The sequence below is a fragment of the Budorcas taxicolor genome, chromosome 25 (genome assembly GCF_023091745.1).
Source record: "Budorcas taxicolor isolate Tak-1 chromosome 25, Takin1.1, whole genome shotgun sequence".
Taxonomy (NCBI): Eukaryota; Metazoa; Chordata; class Mammalia; order Artiodactyla; family Bovidae; genus Budorcas; species Budorcas taxicolor.
In genome coordinates, this window is record NC_068934.1 from 45,369,114 (window position 1) to 45,385,341 (window position 16,228).

General features: G+C 48.7%; 1 protein-coding gene across 1 annotated transcript; it reads left to right on the forward strand.

Moving 5' to 3' along the window:
• The first annotated feature begins 489 nt into the window (after nucleotides 1–489).
• Nucleotides 490–9,737, forward strand: RBM14 (RNA binding motif protein 14). Its single transcript, XM_052662577.1, has 3 exons — nucleotides 490–905; nucleotides 6,624–8,088; nucleotides 8,855–9,737. The coding sequence occupies exons 1-3, from the start codon at nucleotides 569–571 to the stop codon at nucleotides 9,060–9,062; spliced, it is 2,010 nt and encodes a 669-aa protein (XP_052518537.1). The 5' UTR covers nucleotides 490–568; the 3' UTR covers nucleotides 9,063–9,737.
• Nucleotides 9,738–16,228: the final 6,491 nt, after the last annotated feature.

The window sequence follows — 16,228 nt, forward strand, 5'->3', positions numbered from 1 at the left end:
TCCCGGGAGTCTTCTGCTGAAGGAAGGCGTTTGTCCTGGTTTCTCCCGCCAGGCCAGGACTTCCCGTGGACACTCTCGCTGCTACCCCTAGCTTGGCGCGGGTTTGGTGCAGGCGACCAGAATGAGAGAGGCTCTGACTTACGACTCAACTAAGTTTTTCCTCGGGGCCTGCCGATCCCGCCCCACCCAGGCCAGAGGCCGCCTCGCTCACTAGGCCTCTCAGCTGCCCCGGCGCTCCCTGCGCGCGTAACCCCTTCCCCAGCCCTTCTTCCCCTCCCCCCGGCAGTGGCGGTTGGTCGCGCGCCGTCGTCCCTCTCCCACCCCCTCCGCTAACGAGCGGGCTCCAGACCCTCTGGGATTGGCTGCGTCTGAGTGCATTTTCTTTCAGCCTCTCTGATTGGCTGCATGACGCGCGGGATCCGGGCTCCGATTGGCTAGGTCAGGGCGCCTGCGCGGCGGGGTTCTCAGTCGCCAGCCATTCCTAGGGAGGACTGCCGGCGGTTCGGACGTCTCGCCTGTCGCTGGAGGAGAGGTCCCGGCTCTCCGGGAAGGCGGCTGCGGCGGCAAAATGAAGATATTTGTGGGAAACGTCGATGGGGCCGATACGACGCCGGAGGAACTGGCAGCTCTCTTCGCGCCCTACGGCACGGTCATGAGCTGCGCCGTCATGAAACAGTTCGCCTTCGTGCACATGCGCGAGAACGCGGGCGCGGTGCGCGCCATCGAGGCCCTGCATGGCCACGAGCTGCGGCCGGGGCGCGCGCTCGTGGTGGAGATGTCGCGCCCACGGCCTCTTAACACTTGGAAGATATTCGTGGGCAATGTATCGGCAGCGTGCACGAGCCAGGAATTGCGCAGCCTCTTCGAGCGCCGCGGACGCGTCATCGAGTGTGACGTGGTGAAAGGTAACGTGCAGGCGGGGGCGCGCTCGGGGCACTCTGCTTGTTAGCCACGCCCCTTTCCCGGGGGCCGGTCACAGCGCGGTTGGTGGGGCGGGGGTGGGGCGAAGTCCGCGGGAGTGAGGCTGGAGGTGTTGGGGGCGCGTTGGGTAGAGCCACATTCCTCCCTTGCGGTCCAGGCACCATTAACCCAATGGGAGGAACCGGCTCAGGGTGGGTGCGGCGGCCACTGTGAGCCGAGCTACGGGGCCGGGGACGCGCCTGAGAGATTTGGGAGTATACTGGGGGCGCGCCTTCTACTGGTCTCCTGGGCCTGGCACCGAGCGGAAATTGGGAAGTGACGGGCACAAGCCGGATCATGGAGCGGGGAAGATTTTGCCACTTCCCCACTTCCTCTCCAGACGTCTGTCAGAGCAAGGGAAAAGGTGGGGGCTGATCCCCCCGCCCCTCACCAAAAGCCACCCTCGTGTTCCCTCCGGGTGAATGCTCCCGAGCGGAAGGTAACGGGGCCCTTGGAAGTTTCCCGGGCTGGGATCTTTTAGTACTGTGTGGCGTGGGTCTACTCATGGGCATAGTTAACTCCTGGGTACGGGGTGGGAGGCGGGGGCTTCCGAACTACTTTGGCCTTTCAGTATTGTTAGGTGGGTTAGGCCTGGCAACTCTGCGCTTTCCAACTCCCTCAAACTTTTTTTCCCCCCTACTTTGAGATCGATTTTATATCTGTAAACTGGAAGCCCCGACCTTTCACCTGTGGAAGAAGGCTTGTTTTATGAAAAGGCCTCTTAGCCGCTAACTTTCAAGCCGGTGCCCCAGAGCAATGTCCTTGTTTTCTAAACATGGTGATTTTGCAAAGGGGCACACTCTGTGGCTGAGGGGGACATGGGGACTTAGTAGTCGTCTTTGCTTCAATAGTCTTCATGATCAGGGTAGATCCTGAGAAGAATGTATCATCATGGTTTAGGCCTGACTTCCTTTTTTGGACCGCGGTGACTTCTTTTCATAGTCGGTTCTTACCCCTTAGGCTCTTTTTGTGTTTTGTTGACAAGATCTGGAATACTGTCCTTGTGTGTGTCCAGTCTGTGTTCCACTTGGACACAGATCAGAGTTAACTTTGCCTTACTGTATTTTCAAGGATGCAACCTGGAAGTATCTGGTTCCTCCTGGCTGCTGGTTTTGGATTCATACCTGCTCATAACCTGTGTGAGAGTTGTGAGGATAGTAAATAAATTTGGGGGCAGGTGCTTTATTCATTTCCTCCAAGATACATCATTTGCTGTCCTTGAAAGGCACATCTTTGGGGTCATTCCTTATCCTTTCTGTAACTGGGGGAAGTGTAAAGGCTGGTAGTCACCATTAGGAGTAATTAGTTCTTCTGCATTAATACTGCATTCTATTTTCCTCAACTCAGGTTGTACAAGTTCATGACTATCCAAAATCAAGCTTTCCTACTGGGTGCTCTGATGAGGCAGGCTGTATGGTGCATGGATTTTTGCTTTTATTTAGAGTGAAAGAATGGAAAAGGCCTCAGGTTGGGCTCCTGGCCAGGAAATGGATAGGGGTATATGAGTTCTGTGTTTGACATAGTACGTTTTTGTGTGTAGTTCTTTAAGCAGGCTGTCTACTAGATTGAGAGTTTTGAAACTTGCATCTGAGGGGACTGTCTATGGAACTCATTGGTCAAGGAACCTCCTTTGGGGTGGTAGGGAAAACTGAAAATTTGTTTGAATTGCTTGGGACTGACACAGAGTGACAGAGGATGTGGGGATGGAGTAGGGTGAACTGTGTAACTGGATCTGGTTTTTAGAAATTATGTTTCCTTGTGAAAGTTTGGTGCATTTTGTCCGTTTGTGAACATTTGATTTGCCAAGTGCTTTGACTTCTTCAGGGAGTGGTGGTTAGCTGTTATTTTTAGTTATGCTGATATGTAAGCTCATGATAATACTTTGGTACAAAGGGCTCTGAGAGAGGTTTGAGGATCGTATCCCCTCTGTGATGCCTTTCTATTTGGAGTGAAGGAAAATGAGGTTTTTAAGTTAGGAATGTAGTAGAGGAGACTGGCTTTGGCTCTATAAATAGCATACTTATTTCTTGGTCTGGGAAAGGACATTTGAGGTGTCTTAGGTTGATTGTCAGGTCTTTGAAAAGCACAAAAGCTTGGTATTGCACAGGACAGCCAGTTGTGTTTTATTTCACAGGGGGAGAACTTAGTTGCTTGGTTCCAGGAGCTTAGATATGATTTGATGTGGAGAGAGTAAAAATCTCCATAGCAACAGCAGATTGTAACCACTCTCCACAGTTAAATTCTATTGGGTGTTAAAGGATGAAGTCTCAAGAGTTGCTGACAGCTTTAGGAACCAGTCAGATTTCAGAAGTCTGAAAGGCGGAAGAGGAAACTGTTTCCTATGTTGTGGGTGGCCATTCTTTCCTTTTATGTACAACTCTGTAGTTTCACTTTAGAAGTTTTTACTCTTCTAAGAATAGGAAAACTCCTGTTTCCACATTCTCTTAAGTTGGGTATTGGAGGAATTGTGATGCCACATCATTAGGAGATCTCTGTAAATCATTGCCTGGTACTTCTTTTAAATGAGATGAATTACCTCAGAGGTCAGTTTCCTTGAACTGATTCAATTCAGGCCAGTGAGTACCTGGAGTTTGCTAGTTCTTTGTTAGTTTTTTAAAATCATCCTAAGAATAGTTGGGTTCCTGGGTGTCTTTGACATGGCTAGGCCTGGTTTAGCTGCTTAGGGTTGGCTAGCCCTCATGTGTTTGAGTCAGCCTGACAACCTGTTCACACTTCCCTCCAGTATCAGGCTTAGAAACTTTCTGATATAAATTGGTTATGATTGTATCTCATGGCTTTCTTTTTGTCAGTTATATAGTTCATCTGTGTGGTCAGTTGAATTGTACCTATGAAATTTCGGTTTTCAAGTTTTACAAGTTGGTCTCTAAATAAAATCTAGCTAAGTAGGGAATAGACGTTGTCTATTCCTCTTGTAAATCCATTGAAACATTTTTGTTGGGTGTTTTTTTCCCTAGCTTAATAGAGTCCTAGGAATTTGTGGATAGGTTAACCAGGAATATAGTATGATTCTCTTGTAGTGCCTGGAGGCTTTTTTTTTTTTTTTTTTTTTTGGTAGTTCCCTTTAATCTGCCTACAAACTTGCTTTCCCCTTACCATTGCATTCCCCTTGTGGTAGGCTCAACTCAGTCTTTTCTTTTGAAGAGATCTGGGACCACCAGCATTTATTTTTAGCTCGCTCTACCCAGAGTGGAGGTGAGGGATCAGAGGACAGTTTTAGTGCCCTGTGGCTGGGTCTAAAAGAACACTTGCTTTTCACAATTGGTAGATGAATCAGGTTTGGGCCGTAAGAGAGTGAAGACAGTTGTGATAGTTCATTTTGTTTCTTTATCATATCTGGCAAGTTCCAAATTTGTGTTTACAGATGGCATTGTGTCTCCTGTGTTTTATTAGAAATGAAGGATCATATCCTGTAAGGAAATAACCCTATGGTTATTCCTAGGCTTGAATAATTATTATGCTTTTTATCATAGAGCTATTTATACTTGTAGCTGTTGTTGGTCAATCACTAAGTTGTGTCTGACTCTTTGCGACTCCTGTGGGTTGTGCCCCCAGGCTCTTCTGTCCGTGGGATTTCCCAGGAGAATACTGGAGTGGGTTGCCATTTCCTTCTCCATATTTATACTTTATAAGGCATTTTTTATCATCTCATTTGAATAATTTGGGCTTGCCTGGTGGTTCAGATGGTAAAGAATCCACCTGTAATGCAAGAGACCTGGGTTCAATCCCTGGGTCAGGAAGATCCCCTGGAGAAGGAAATGGCAACTCACTCCAGTATTCTTGCCTGGAGAATTCCATGAACAGCGAGGATCCTGGCAGGCTACAGTCCATGGGGTTGCAGAGAGTTGGACATGAGTGAGTGCCTAAGCACATTTGTTGAATCTTGTAACTCTGAGGTGGGCAGGACAGATTGTCAGGGGGAGAAGTAAATTTTCAGTTCTGTAAGAACTTAATAAAGCAAGTCAGTGATCTGAATCTTCAACTGAGGCTAAATTTTAGCATCTAGTTCCAAAATTCTTTTGCCATACTACACTTCTGACTTCTACCTGTTGATTATATCTTTTTTCTCATTTGTGTAAGACTCACTTCGGTTGCATTGCTTTACATCCAGGAAAATAACTCGCTTTATAGAAGTAGCTAGAGAGCCAGTACCAGTGTGAAAGTTTCTGAAAATTAGGACCCTTGTTTAGAGGACATTTAAAAGGATTTTTTAAAATCAAGAATGGAACCTTAGTAATTTCATGTAGGTAATTTTTCATTTCCTAAAGTGATATGAGAAAGATGGGGTTCTGATACTTTAACTTTAAAAGTAGCCTCAGGTTCAAGTGGTGGTAAGTACATGACCCGTGTTACCGCGGGCATGAGCTCATTGTTCTTCAGATTCTGCTTGCACTATTGTGATGTGTGAGATTGGATTTGGACAAGAATTTCTTCCTATTCCTTTCTTGAAGGTTTCCTCTTCTGTGTAGTAGATGAGTAGGACTTTGAGATCAACATCCTGACTTAGAGCCTGTCTTCCCACAGCTCATTCAGATCCTGATTGAGGGCCTGCGGGATAACCTCTTAGCAGAGCCTGGTAGTTGCAGGAATTGCAGCTTCTTGCCATGAAGCTGAGAAACTAAATCTTTTCTCTGAACAGAAGCCCAAGGGGTAAGGGATGTCTCTTGATACGAGTATCAGTGGAGAAGGTAATGTGGCCTAGGAGTTGGGGGTGGCTTGTGCCTGAATTGAGTAAGGCCTGGCTTAGACTGGGCGGCTCAGTTCCATTCCCACATTTCATTGGCTTGCATGGGGTCCAGTGTCTCCCCTTCTCAGCTTAAGTGTCTAGTCTAAATACAATCCTGCCTTATACATTGACTTCTTAGGGATAGACTGGTGTCGTGAGGAGGCATGGAGAGCTGGGATTCTGTTTCTGGATCTCACAAGTGGATTTGGGGCAAGCCATATAAATTCTCTTGTGTGTGTTTGCCCACCTGTAAAATGGGGATAGCGATCCTTTGCTCTGCCTGCCTCCAGGGATTGTTGTGAGGCCCAGATGGGATCTTGTGCCTGGGAATGCTTTGAGAATTGGGAAGTACTGAGGGAAAGGGGGAGATCATATTGGAGGACTGTCGCAGATTGTGTATTGCTGTGTAGCTCTTCTGCTTTAATTGGACCCTGGCCTGAGACATGGGTCATGTCCAGACATAAATGATCATTTCCAGTGTTTGAGAGTTAAGCCTCAAAGATGAACAGAAGTGTTTGGTGGTCTTGGGTTAGAGAATATTGAATAATTGAGTGATCCAAGAATGCTTTCTGCATTTTTGTCTGTGGATTTGTACTTAATAGGAGATGAAGATTAGTGAAGATTTTTATCCTCTGTTGCAGTTCATCTTTGCTCTTTCTTTTCTGAGCAGGCAGTTGGGTGAGGTGGCAGGGGAAGTGGGGAGAACAGGAAGAAAGCCATAGGCAAAGCTGACTATTTGGGACAGGCAGAAGCTTTGTTATATGGGAATCACGTTTTATGACCTACTCCTGGAGAGGAGGGTTTGGAGGCCTGGAGGTACTGGCAACAGCTGGGTGCTGTTGGTGTGTCCAGTTTGGGACCCATCAGGTAGCATGCCCTGCCCCCCTAATTGCTAACCCTCTGTCTGCTGCTTTATCAGACTACGCGTTTGTTCACATGGAGAAGGAAGCAGATGCCAAAGCCGCCATCGCGCAGCTCAACGGCAAAGAAGTGAAGGGCAAGCGCATCAACGTGGAACTCTCAACCAAGGGTCAGAAGAAGGGGCCTGGCCTGGCTATCCAGTCTGGGGACAAGACCAAGAAACCAGGGGCTGGGGATACAGCATTCCCTGGAACTGGTGGCTTCTCTGCCACCTTCGACTACCAGCAGGCTTTTGGCAACAGCACTGGTGGCTTTGATGGGCAAGCCCGTCAGCCCACACCACCCTTCTTTGGTCGCGACCGCAGCCCCCTGCGCCGTTCACCTCCCCGAGCCTCGTATGTGGCTCCTCTGACGGCCCAGCCAGCCACCTACCGGGCCCAGCCCTCAGTGTCACTGGGCGCTGCCTACAGGGCCCAGCCTTCTGCCTCTTTGGGTGTCGGCTATCGGACTCAGCCCATGACAGCCCAGGCAGCTTCTTACCGCGCTCAGCCCTCTGTTTCCCTTGGGGCCCCATACAGGGGCCAGCTGGCTAGCCCTAGCTCCCAATCGGCTGCAGCTTCCTCGCTTGGCCCGTACGGTGGAGCCCAGCCCTCGGCCTCGGCCCTCTCCTCTTATGGGGGTCAGCCAGCTGCGGCTTCTTCGCTCAACTCCTATGGGGCTCAGGGCTCCTCCCTTGCCTCCTATGGTAACCAACCATCCTCTTATGGGGCACAGGCTGCTTCTTCCTATGGGGTTCGTGCAGCTGCCTCCTCCTACAATACCCAGGGAGCAGCTAACTCCCTAGGCTCCTACGGGGCCCAGGCAGCCTCCTATGGGGCCCAGTCTGCAGCCTCATCACTAGCTTATGGGGCCCAGGCAGCTTCTTACAATGCCCAGCCTTCAGCCTCTTATAATGCCCAGTCTGCCCCATATGCTGCACAGCAGGCTGCTTCCTATTCTTCCCAACCTGCTGCCTACGTGGCACAACCAGCTACAGCTGCTGCTTACGCGAGCCAGCCAGCTGCCTATGCCGCACAAGCCACCACCCCGATGGCTGGCTCCTATGGGGCCCAGCCAGTTGTTCAGACCCAGCTGAATAGTTATGGAGCCCAAGCATCGATGGGCCTGTCAGGCTCCTATGGGGCTCAGTCAGCTGCTGCGGCCACCGGCTCCTATGGCGCTGCAGCTGCCTATGGGGCCCAACCTTCTGCCACCCTGGCAGCTCCTTACCGCACTCAGTCGTCAGCCTCATTGGCTGCTTCCTATGCTGCACAGCAGCATCCTCAGGCTGCTGCCTCCTACCGTGGCCAGCCGGGCAATGCCTACGACGGGACAGGTCAGCCGTCTGCAGCCTACCTGTCCATGTCCCAGGGGGCCGTTGCCAACGCCAACAGCACCCCGCCGCCCTATGAGCGTACCCGCCTCTCCCCACCCCGGGCCAGCTACGACGATCCGTACAAAAAGGCTGTCGCCATGTCGAAAAGGTACTGTATGCCCCCCCGCCTCTGCCCCCAGCTGGGGCTCAGGGCAAGGGGCTGAGGTTGGCATGGGAGGGAAACTGGAGCCATCGGCCCCTCCCTTGGCCTTCTCCTGTGGGATGTCCAGAGGCCGAAGTGGGTGATGTCTGTGAACTTCTGGTCACCAGGGTTCAGGTGGAGCTTTGTGCTCAGCCTGGGGTGGTACCAGCTAGTCAAGGCTGGGAGGTGTCACCTGTCTAGGCTAGCCCAAGTGCTATTGGAGCTATTGCCTGCAAGATCGTGGCCCATAGCCTCTCCCACTGTCTCAAGAATCCTTAAGCTTGTTACGTGGTTGTCCTGGCCTTTGGTGGGGGTGGGTTTGAAAGAGTAGTCCCTTTGGCACTCACTGGCTGAAGGCAGGGTGTATGTGGTGCGTCCACTCTTTGGGAAATTGGGGACCTTGCTTTCGTCCGCCGTTCTGTTGGTAAACAACCAAGGTCTTTTCTCTGCAGGGCCCAGGGGTGGGGATAATTTGTCTCTGGTTTGGGAATGTAGGCCAGCGTCCACCTTGGCCAGTTCAGAAGGGAGGGCTTCAGTGGTGGGCTTGGTTTCCCACAGTTGGACCAGGCTTGATTTCTTGCCCTGGATAAGGTGATGAGCCTTCTGAAAAATCTTGTTTGTTGGAGACCAGTCTGATTACGCCCTCCCTGCCCCCATTGGCATTTCCCCAGTGCCCACCTGGAGCCCTCCCCTCGATTGTCTCATTCACCAACTGTCTTCTTCTCTCGACTAGGTATGGTTCCGACCGGCGTTTAGCCGAGCTCTCTGATTACCGCCGTTTATCAGAGTCGCAGCTTTCGTTCCGCCGCTCGCCGACAAAGTCCTCGCTGGATTACCGTCGCCTGCCCGATGCCCATTCCGATTACGCACGCTATTCGGGCTCCTATAATGATTACCTGCGGGCAGCTCAGATGCACTCTGGCTACCAGCGCCGCATGTAGGGCCGTCCTGGGATGGGGCACCACAGAGAGGGAAGGAGAGGAGAGATGGGGTGGTATGGCGCAGACCCAGGTTATAACCGCTGGCCCATACCTCTCCTGTTGGTGGTTTTTCATCCCCTCTACCATGTGGGCCTTCCCCAGGAGACGATCCTTTGAGTGTTCGGCAGTAACCTACTTTGTTCCTTCGCCTCAGCAGCAAATCTTGCCACTGGCTCTAGATCTGCGGTTCCCCTCTCCCCTGCCCCATCTCCCTAGGATGGGAATCTCTTTTATGTTTTGATTTTTTTTCCTGGCTCCCTTTTATTTTTGTGCGCGATATTTAAGGTCGTCTGGATGGGGAAGCAACCTGCAGCTGAGGTCGGCGGCGCCTTTTTCTTTTTAGATGTGAGGGAGGCCAGGAAAGGGTTAGCTTAACCATTTCCTGTGCGCCAAGCTGTGCCAGGTGTCCAGGGGGCCCTGACTCTGTCCCTCTGTAGACTGTGTTGAGACTGAGCTCCTGCTGGGACAGTCGGTTGGAACATGTCCAGTCCCTACTGACTCCTGATGTTCTAGCTGATGCTGTGCGGCACAGTGCACTTCCCCATCTCCCCAAGTAGGTGGTGTTAGAAAACCTTAATTTTTTTTCCCTTTTGTATGGACTACAAATAAAACTTGGGGCGATTTGCAGTTTGGAAACCTGGTTGTCATTGTCTTGATTGCACTGTTTCAGAGAAGCCAGTTTGACATCCAGGAATACATGACAGCTAAAGGGAAGGTGGCCAGAGGACCCAGGGCAGATGAGGAAAGGGGTCTGAACCTGGGAATTAGAATGATTTCTCTGCTGCTGGAGGGATTTAACTCCTCCTTTCTCTGCTAGTCTGCCATCTTAAGGACTGGAGAATCTGGACAAAGTTGCTTCGACTTGGGTTAATCACACCAAAATGCAGTAAATTTATTGCCCATTTTCCTCGCCCATGCTTGGCTGTTTTCCTTGACTTGTCTCCAGCTCAGAAACAACCTGGACTCCAGCAGGGTGGTTCTGAGGTTTGACTTCTCAAGTGAGAAGTGGGGAATGGGCTGCTTTGGTGCTTAGAAGACTAGCAGGGCCTTCAGGCAGTGGGCTCCACTGAGTACTGGGGCTGGGACCTGGAAAGGGGTCAGTTGGGTTTGGGGGGTCATGTTAACTGTGTGGCAGTGTCTTTGTGGTTGGGACCTTTGGAAGCCAGTATGGGGGGATTCTGGCCATAGACCTGGTATTTTGCCTGTTGAACATCCTGGAGCGTCCTGCCTGCGTCCTGCCAACCCCTGCCATCGTAGTCACCGGCGACTGCAAATTCCTTCTCTACATCTGTTAGGGTTTCCAGATGTTTTCTGGCTGGGTTTATATTTGAAGGTGTTATGGTAGACCATGGGAAGGGGGCAAGGTGCAAGCATAACTAAGAAGGGTGCTGGGATAATGAGGAATTGATTCTTTCCATACTTTTACTCTGGGACTAGGGGTTCAGAGGACCTGGGCACAAAATAAGATGATTCTAGCCATGACAAGATGGAAACTTGGGCTTCCTGATGGGTGAATGGGAGACTGGTTGGGTAGGGTGGTAACAGGAACCCTAACATTCCTTTGGGAAGAGGGCTTTAGAGATTTGATTTGGGAGTCTTTTGGGGCAAGGTGATTTGGGGGAGGTGTATTGTCAAGTGGAGTTCAGGTTGGTTCTCTTCTGCCTCCACTGGCTTCTTGTGAACTTGATTGTGACCCAACAGTTTGCCCCAGGTGTTCTCTTCCCTCTCCCCAGTGGGCCAAAAGCACATGCTCTGTGTTAAGTATGAACTACTTGTGAATGCAAACTGGAGTAATCTCAGGGGTGCTGAGGCCATGGCTCTCTCTTCTTTCTGCTCACTGCTTTGCTGCTGCTTTCCATTTCTTTTAAGGACTGGGAGGAGGGGGAATCTAATAGGTTTGTCACTTTTCCGCAGTGAGAGTGGGGTTATGACAGGGCAACCTAACAGACTTAGCTCTGGTTATTTCCATGGAAAATCAAGGGTTGTTTAATTGTAGTGCTGTGATTGTGGCCTGTGTATTTGTAATTCTTTGTCAGCGTGACTTTGTCATCTTTCTCTCCAGTGAGCGTTCAGCCACTGTCCCAGTCCCACAGTTCCTGTGAAAATAGCCTATTGTGCTCTCAGGGCCAGTGCTGATATTTCTTTATTACAGCTTAAATTCTTCAGAGCAACCTGGCCGAGATGATCACTCAACTTGTCATCTCTAGGTACTGATGCTCTTACTGCCTCTGCTGCCAGGCTTCTGGTTTGGCTCTAAAGCCAAATCACTTGTCATTTTCCTCTTCCTTGCAGATTGTTTTAAAATTCTCTTCCCCTTTTTTATTTAAATTATGCTACCTGTGTTAATCCTATAGCCCGCTTCTCCTACTTTGCTTTTTGTGGATTTCTGATTTCCAGGGTCCTGTAACTTGAAGACGGTTGTGTTGAGTGAATGGGAGGATAGACATTTAATGTGTGTTTTGGGAAAAGGGGGTGGGAATATGGGCTCACAATATCCTTCAGGTCCTTGCACTTCTGATCTATCAGCTCTAACTTGACCTTCATTGGAGAAGTTTTAAATGATTTATTCCTGGAACAGGACTAAAGTCTTCTCACCTCATCAGTCTGTTCTCTGAGGTTTGGACCTTGTTTCAGATTGTCTGGGGTGGGCTTGGGGCTGCTACCCTTATACTGGCGGTAATGGGACTCACTGAGTGGTCAGCCTCTATAGTAGGGTGCCTTTCTAGTCACTGTCCATTAGTTAAGCTCTGCCAAAGTCTGTGCCCAGACAGTTGGTTCCAGTCATTTTGTCTTATTAAGCCAAGTAAGTTGACTATAATGTCATACTGAAAATAAATTTCCTAGATTTATGGACCAGTATGTAGTGTGTTTAATAGGAGGTTTGGGTAGTAAAGATAAGATGGATAAGACAGGTGGAAGATACTTACCTTTCTTTCTTTAGGTGCCTTTAAAAGATCATTAAGGGTAGAATCTAGTTTTCCAGGAAAAAAAGTTCTTAAAATGATTTCAAGTCTGTAAATCATTAGAAATACAGTATGTCTGTAGTGCTGGAAATAGTGTTGAGGCAGCTGAGGTGAAATACAGTGATCACCCTTGGGCTGATCTTGGGGAATGGGTAGCCCAGGGAAGGCAGGACCTACCTTGATGAATTAGTTACATACAGTTAATAAGCAGTGCCCGGGCCGTCCCTGGCAGTCCAGTGGTTTTCACTGTGCTTCCGCTGCAGAGCGGTGTGGGTTTGATCGCTAGTTGGGGAACTAAGATACCTGTATGTCCTGGGAGGCAAAAAAAAAAATACAAAACAAACTAATGCTAGGGAGGTTGTAGGTAAAGGAGGAGCGAAGATGGTGCAGTCCCGCTAGAGAAAACTGGAGCTAGAATTTGTTTGCTTTGAAACTGACTTGGCAGAGAGAATTACTGAGGGTGCTGGCTCTCAAATCAGACTTCCTGGGACTTCACTGGTGGTCCAGTAGTTAAGAGTCTGCCTTGAAATGCAGGGGACCTGGGTCTGAATGATAGTTGGGAAAGTAAAATCCCACATGCTGTGGGACAACTCAGCCTGCGTGCCCCAACTAGAGAGCCCATGCAACTCGACACAGACAAATAAATAAATATTAAAAAAAAAAACAAAAACAAGACTTTCTGAGTTTGGATCTTGGTTCTGCCACATATCCATGTGGTCTTGGACATGTCGGGAGTTCTACCTCAGTATTTTCATCTATAAAATGGGAATAGCTTACATCTACTGAACATAACTATTGCAACTCAAATAAATGTATTAGGTACTTATAAACCTTTGATTAATTGGGAAATTGAGGGTGTAGGTTAAGTAACTTCACAAGGCTGAAAAGCGGATCAAGGAATTGAATCAGCCATTTTGAGCCATCCGGGATTTTGCTTGTAATACTACTGTTGGAAGGAGCAAACAGCATGTATCAGGTATAGGGCCTCATATATAGTCACTGTTAGCCATCTCAGAAATAAGGAGTTAAAACATTCTGGGGAGGTTGGGATGGCCTACTGGAAGCACACAGCTGAGAAAAGAACTTTGGATATGGGTGAGTGCAGTGTGTGAGTAACAGTGAAGGAAGGAAATTTCTGTAGTAAGTGGTACCTAAGTGTGATGTAGGCCACTGAACCGTACCAGTTTCGGTCACCTCTAGTTTCAGACAACACTGTTGTATCCTGGGGATCAGGTATGGAGAAGAAAGGTATGGGTTAGGGCAGAGGCTGCCAACCTCCAGGATCTAATGTCTGATGATCTGAAGTGGAGCTGATGTAATAATGACAGAAAAAAAAGTGCACAATGAGTGCACTTGAATCATCCTGAATCCAAATCCATCCTCAAGCCGTGGTCTGGAAAAACTGTCTTCCATGAAACTGGTCCCTGGTGCCAAAGAGGTTGGGAACCATGAAGATAGAGGACCTCCCCAGACATTAATGGGAGGCTAGCAGGGCATCACCGACTGAATGGACATGAGTTTGAGTGAACTCCAGGAGTTGGTGATGAACTGGGAGGCCTGGCGTGCTGCAGTTCATGGGGTCGCAAAGACTCGGACGTGACTGAACTGAAACTAGAGGGTGTAGCTGGCAGTGGTGTGGCTCCCTCTGAACACCCCCAGAGAATAAGTTTCGCTTGTTTTTAGTACTAAGTGTCCATGTTTTCAAGCTGGTGTTGACTAAAAATCCAAAGTTATTTCTTTCCTCTTGGTTATCAAGAATTTAACTCAAGTGTTCATTTATCCATTTGTTAACAAACACTTGAGTGCTTGCCATGTACCAGGTGCAGTTTTAACACAGGATAAATATATTAGGAAGGAGAAATAACCTGCATACCCATTCTCTTAAAATGCCTAGTGCAGAAGGGCACACATTGTTTATAAAAATGCACTTTCCTTTGATGAGATTTAGGCTCAGATGGTAAAGAATCTGCCTGCAAAGCAGGAGACCTGGGTTCAATCCCTGGATCAGGAAGATCCCCTGGAGAAGGGAATGACAGCCTTCTTAAGTAATCTTGCCTGGAAAATCCTATGGATAGAGGAGCCTGGCGGGCTACCACGGGGTTGCAAAAGAGTCGGACATGGCTTAGCAACTAAATAATAGTAGGCAATAAGAAAATGTCCTTGCCCTTGTAGAACAAGTATTTGCTGGGGGGAGGGGGTAGGAGGAAGTGAGAAAATGAATGAACAAATAGGATTTCGAGTGGTGGTAAGTATTTGGAAAAGTACCGTGGAGATCATGGGGTAGAATTCCAAGGTGTATGTAGGGTTGGAGTGGGGAGATGTCTAGATGGGGTGACCAGCTTAGGACCTGGAGAGAGAGAACATTTCATTCAGCCTGAATGAGCCTGGGACATAGGCTACTGTACAGGAGTCTAGTTGGGGTGGGGGGTGGGGTATGTGTGGGGGTGGTAGGAGCACTGTTAAGAGAGATTGGAGATTTTGGCAACAACCAGACTGGGTACTGTGAATTGAAGCTTTTCCAATTGCCATGGATTTAAAACCCATGATATAATGGATTTGATTAAATGATTTAATGTGGTTTACTCAGTTGGAGCAAAATCAAATACAACTCAATCTAGAGGGCTTTCAAAAGGTAAATCAGATTAGGGAGTGGGTGTGGTTGGTGGTCTGCAAACTGGCCTGAACTGTGATCCTGAGATTTATATTCCCAGTTTTTCACCTTTGGACTTGGGAGAGATTGCTGGTAGAGTAAGCTGACCTCATACGCTTTGGTATTTTGAAAGGTTTATCTCCAAGGCCACTCGGCAAAAATTTTGGAAGATCGAACAAAGGAGCTTAAAGGATTTCTAGCCCGGGTGTGTTTCCCTGCCCAAATGGAGTTGTGACTGCCTCCAACTTGCAGCAGACTAACATGCAGTTGGTTTTTTTCCATCATTGATCCTTTGCGCTTTACTCACAGCTGGAGTGTCAGCATCAGGATGCGCAATGAAAATGGACCAAGATTACATTTGTAAATACAACATTTCCCCATTTTTCAGATTATCTTTTACCATCCTAGAGTAAACCTGGTGTGCTGCAGTCCATATGGGGTCGCAAAGAGTAGGACATGACCGAACTGAACCCTAGCATAAATTCTTGACCACTATTTATTTCTGAGTCGTCAGGTTTTAAAAACGTTTCTACTTTGACTTCACTTTTCCCGCTATGATCCCCACCCCTTTTGGCCGGGGGTGGGGGTGGTGAGCTCCTTTGAACCGGTGCTGTGTTCTATTTGTATTATCATCTCTTTCCTCAAACCACTGCTCTTATCATGTTTTTAAGTTCTTCCATTCTCCCCTTTAAACTTCCTTTTCAAGAACTGCCTTGCAAAAGGGTCATATTCATAATATGGGATTAATATGAAGAAACCAAAAGATGATTTTTAAAAAAGCCGAATGGACGCCCTGGAGGACGCTGTTGTGGATTGTATTTTTGCTTATTTAGCTGGTTGTGATTTATTAGCTTCTTTATTCCCTCTAAGGTCGGTTCTAGTTTAAACCTAACATCTCTGATTGATGGCGCCCAATAAAATAAAACAAAAAACTTCGCTGCTCTAGTTTTTTTCTCAGGGCAGGGTGGGGGTGTTTTCTCAACCTCCACAGAGAAACCTTTTCCTCATCTTGAATCCCAGGAGGCTGGTTTCTTGAGAGAACCCTCAACCGAGTCGACTTCGGGGACCTTTATAGCCTAATTGAAGCTGAGCCCATTAACCGTTTTGAGAGTCCTTTCACCACCTATGAAAGCAGTTTCAGTTGGAGGGTAGCTCTGGGACTCCCAAGGCGCCACTGTGGACTCCGCCGAAGGAGGAGGTTGGTTTCTTCAGATGGGACGCTTCGCTGTTTTTCTTACCTGGCTTCTGGGTCTGCGTAAGCGTCCGTCCGCAGCATCCGAGCTGCGAAGGGGTGGCGTTTGGGAATTTAGAGGGAGAAATTCGGAGTAGAAGGCAAAATGGAACGCACGTGGATTGGCGAGAAGTGGAAACTTAACGAAAGTTGGCGCCATGACGCTAAACACCGACCGCCACACCGGAGTCCTAACTCGCTCCGCCTAATGGCGGGCGGAACCCCGCCTGCGAAGCTTACGTTGGTAGGTCCGCCCTCATGCCGACCTCCTACCCAATCAATG

Bases quoted from the DNA above. Each gene is read 5' to 3' on its own strand.
- RBM14 (XM_052662577.1), top strand. From the start codon at position 569: ATGAAGATATTTGTGGGAAACGTCGATGGGGCCGATACGACGCCGGAG. The intron at 906-6,623 runs GTAACGTGCAGG...CTGCTTTATCAG, and splicing joins CGAGTGTGACGTGGTGAAAG to ACTACGCGTTTGTTCACATG. The intron at 8,089-8,854 runs GTACTGTATGCC...TCTCTCGACTAG, and splicing joins GCTGTCGCCATGTCGAAAAG to GTATGGTTCCGACCGGCGTT.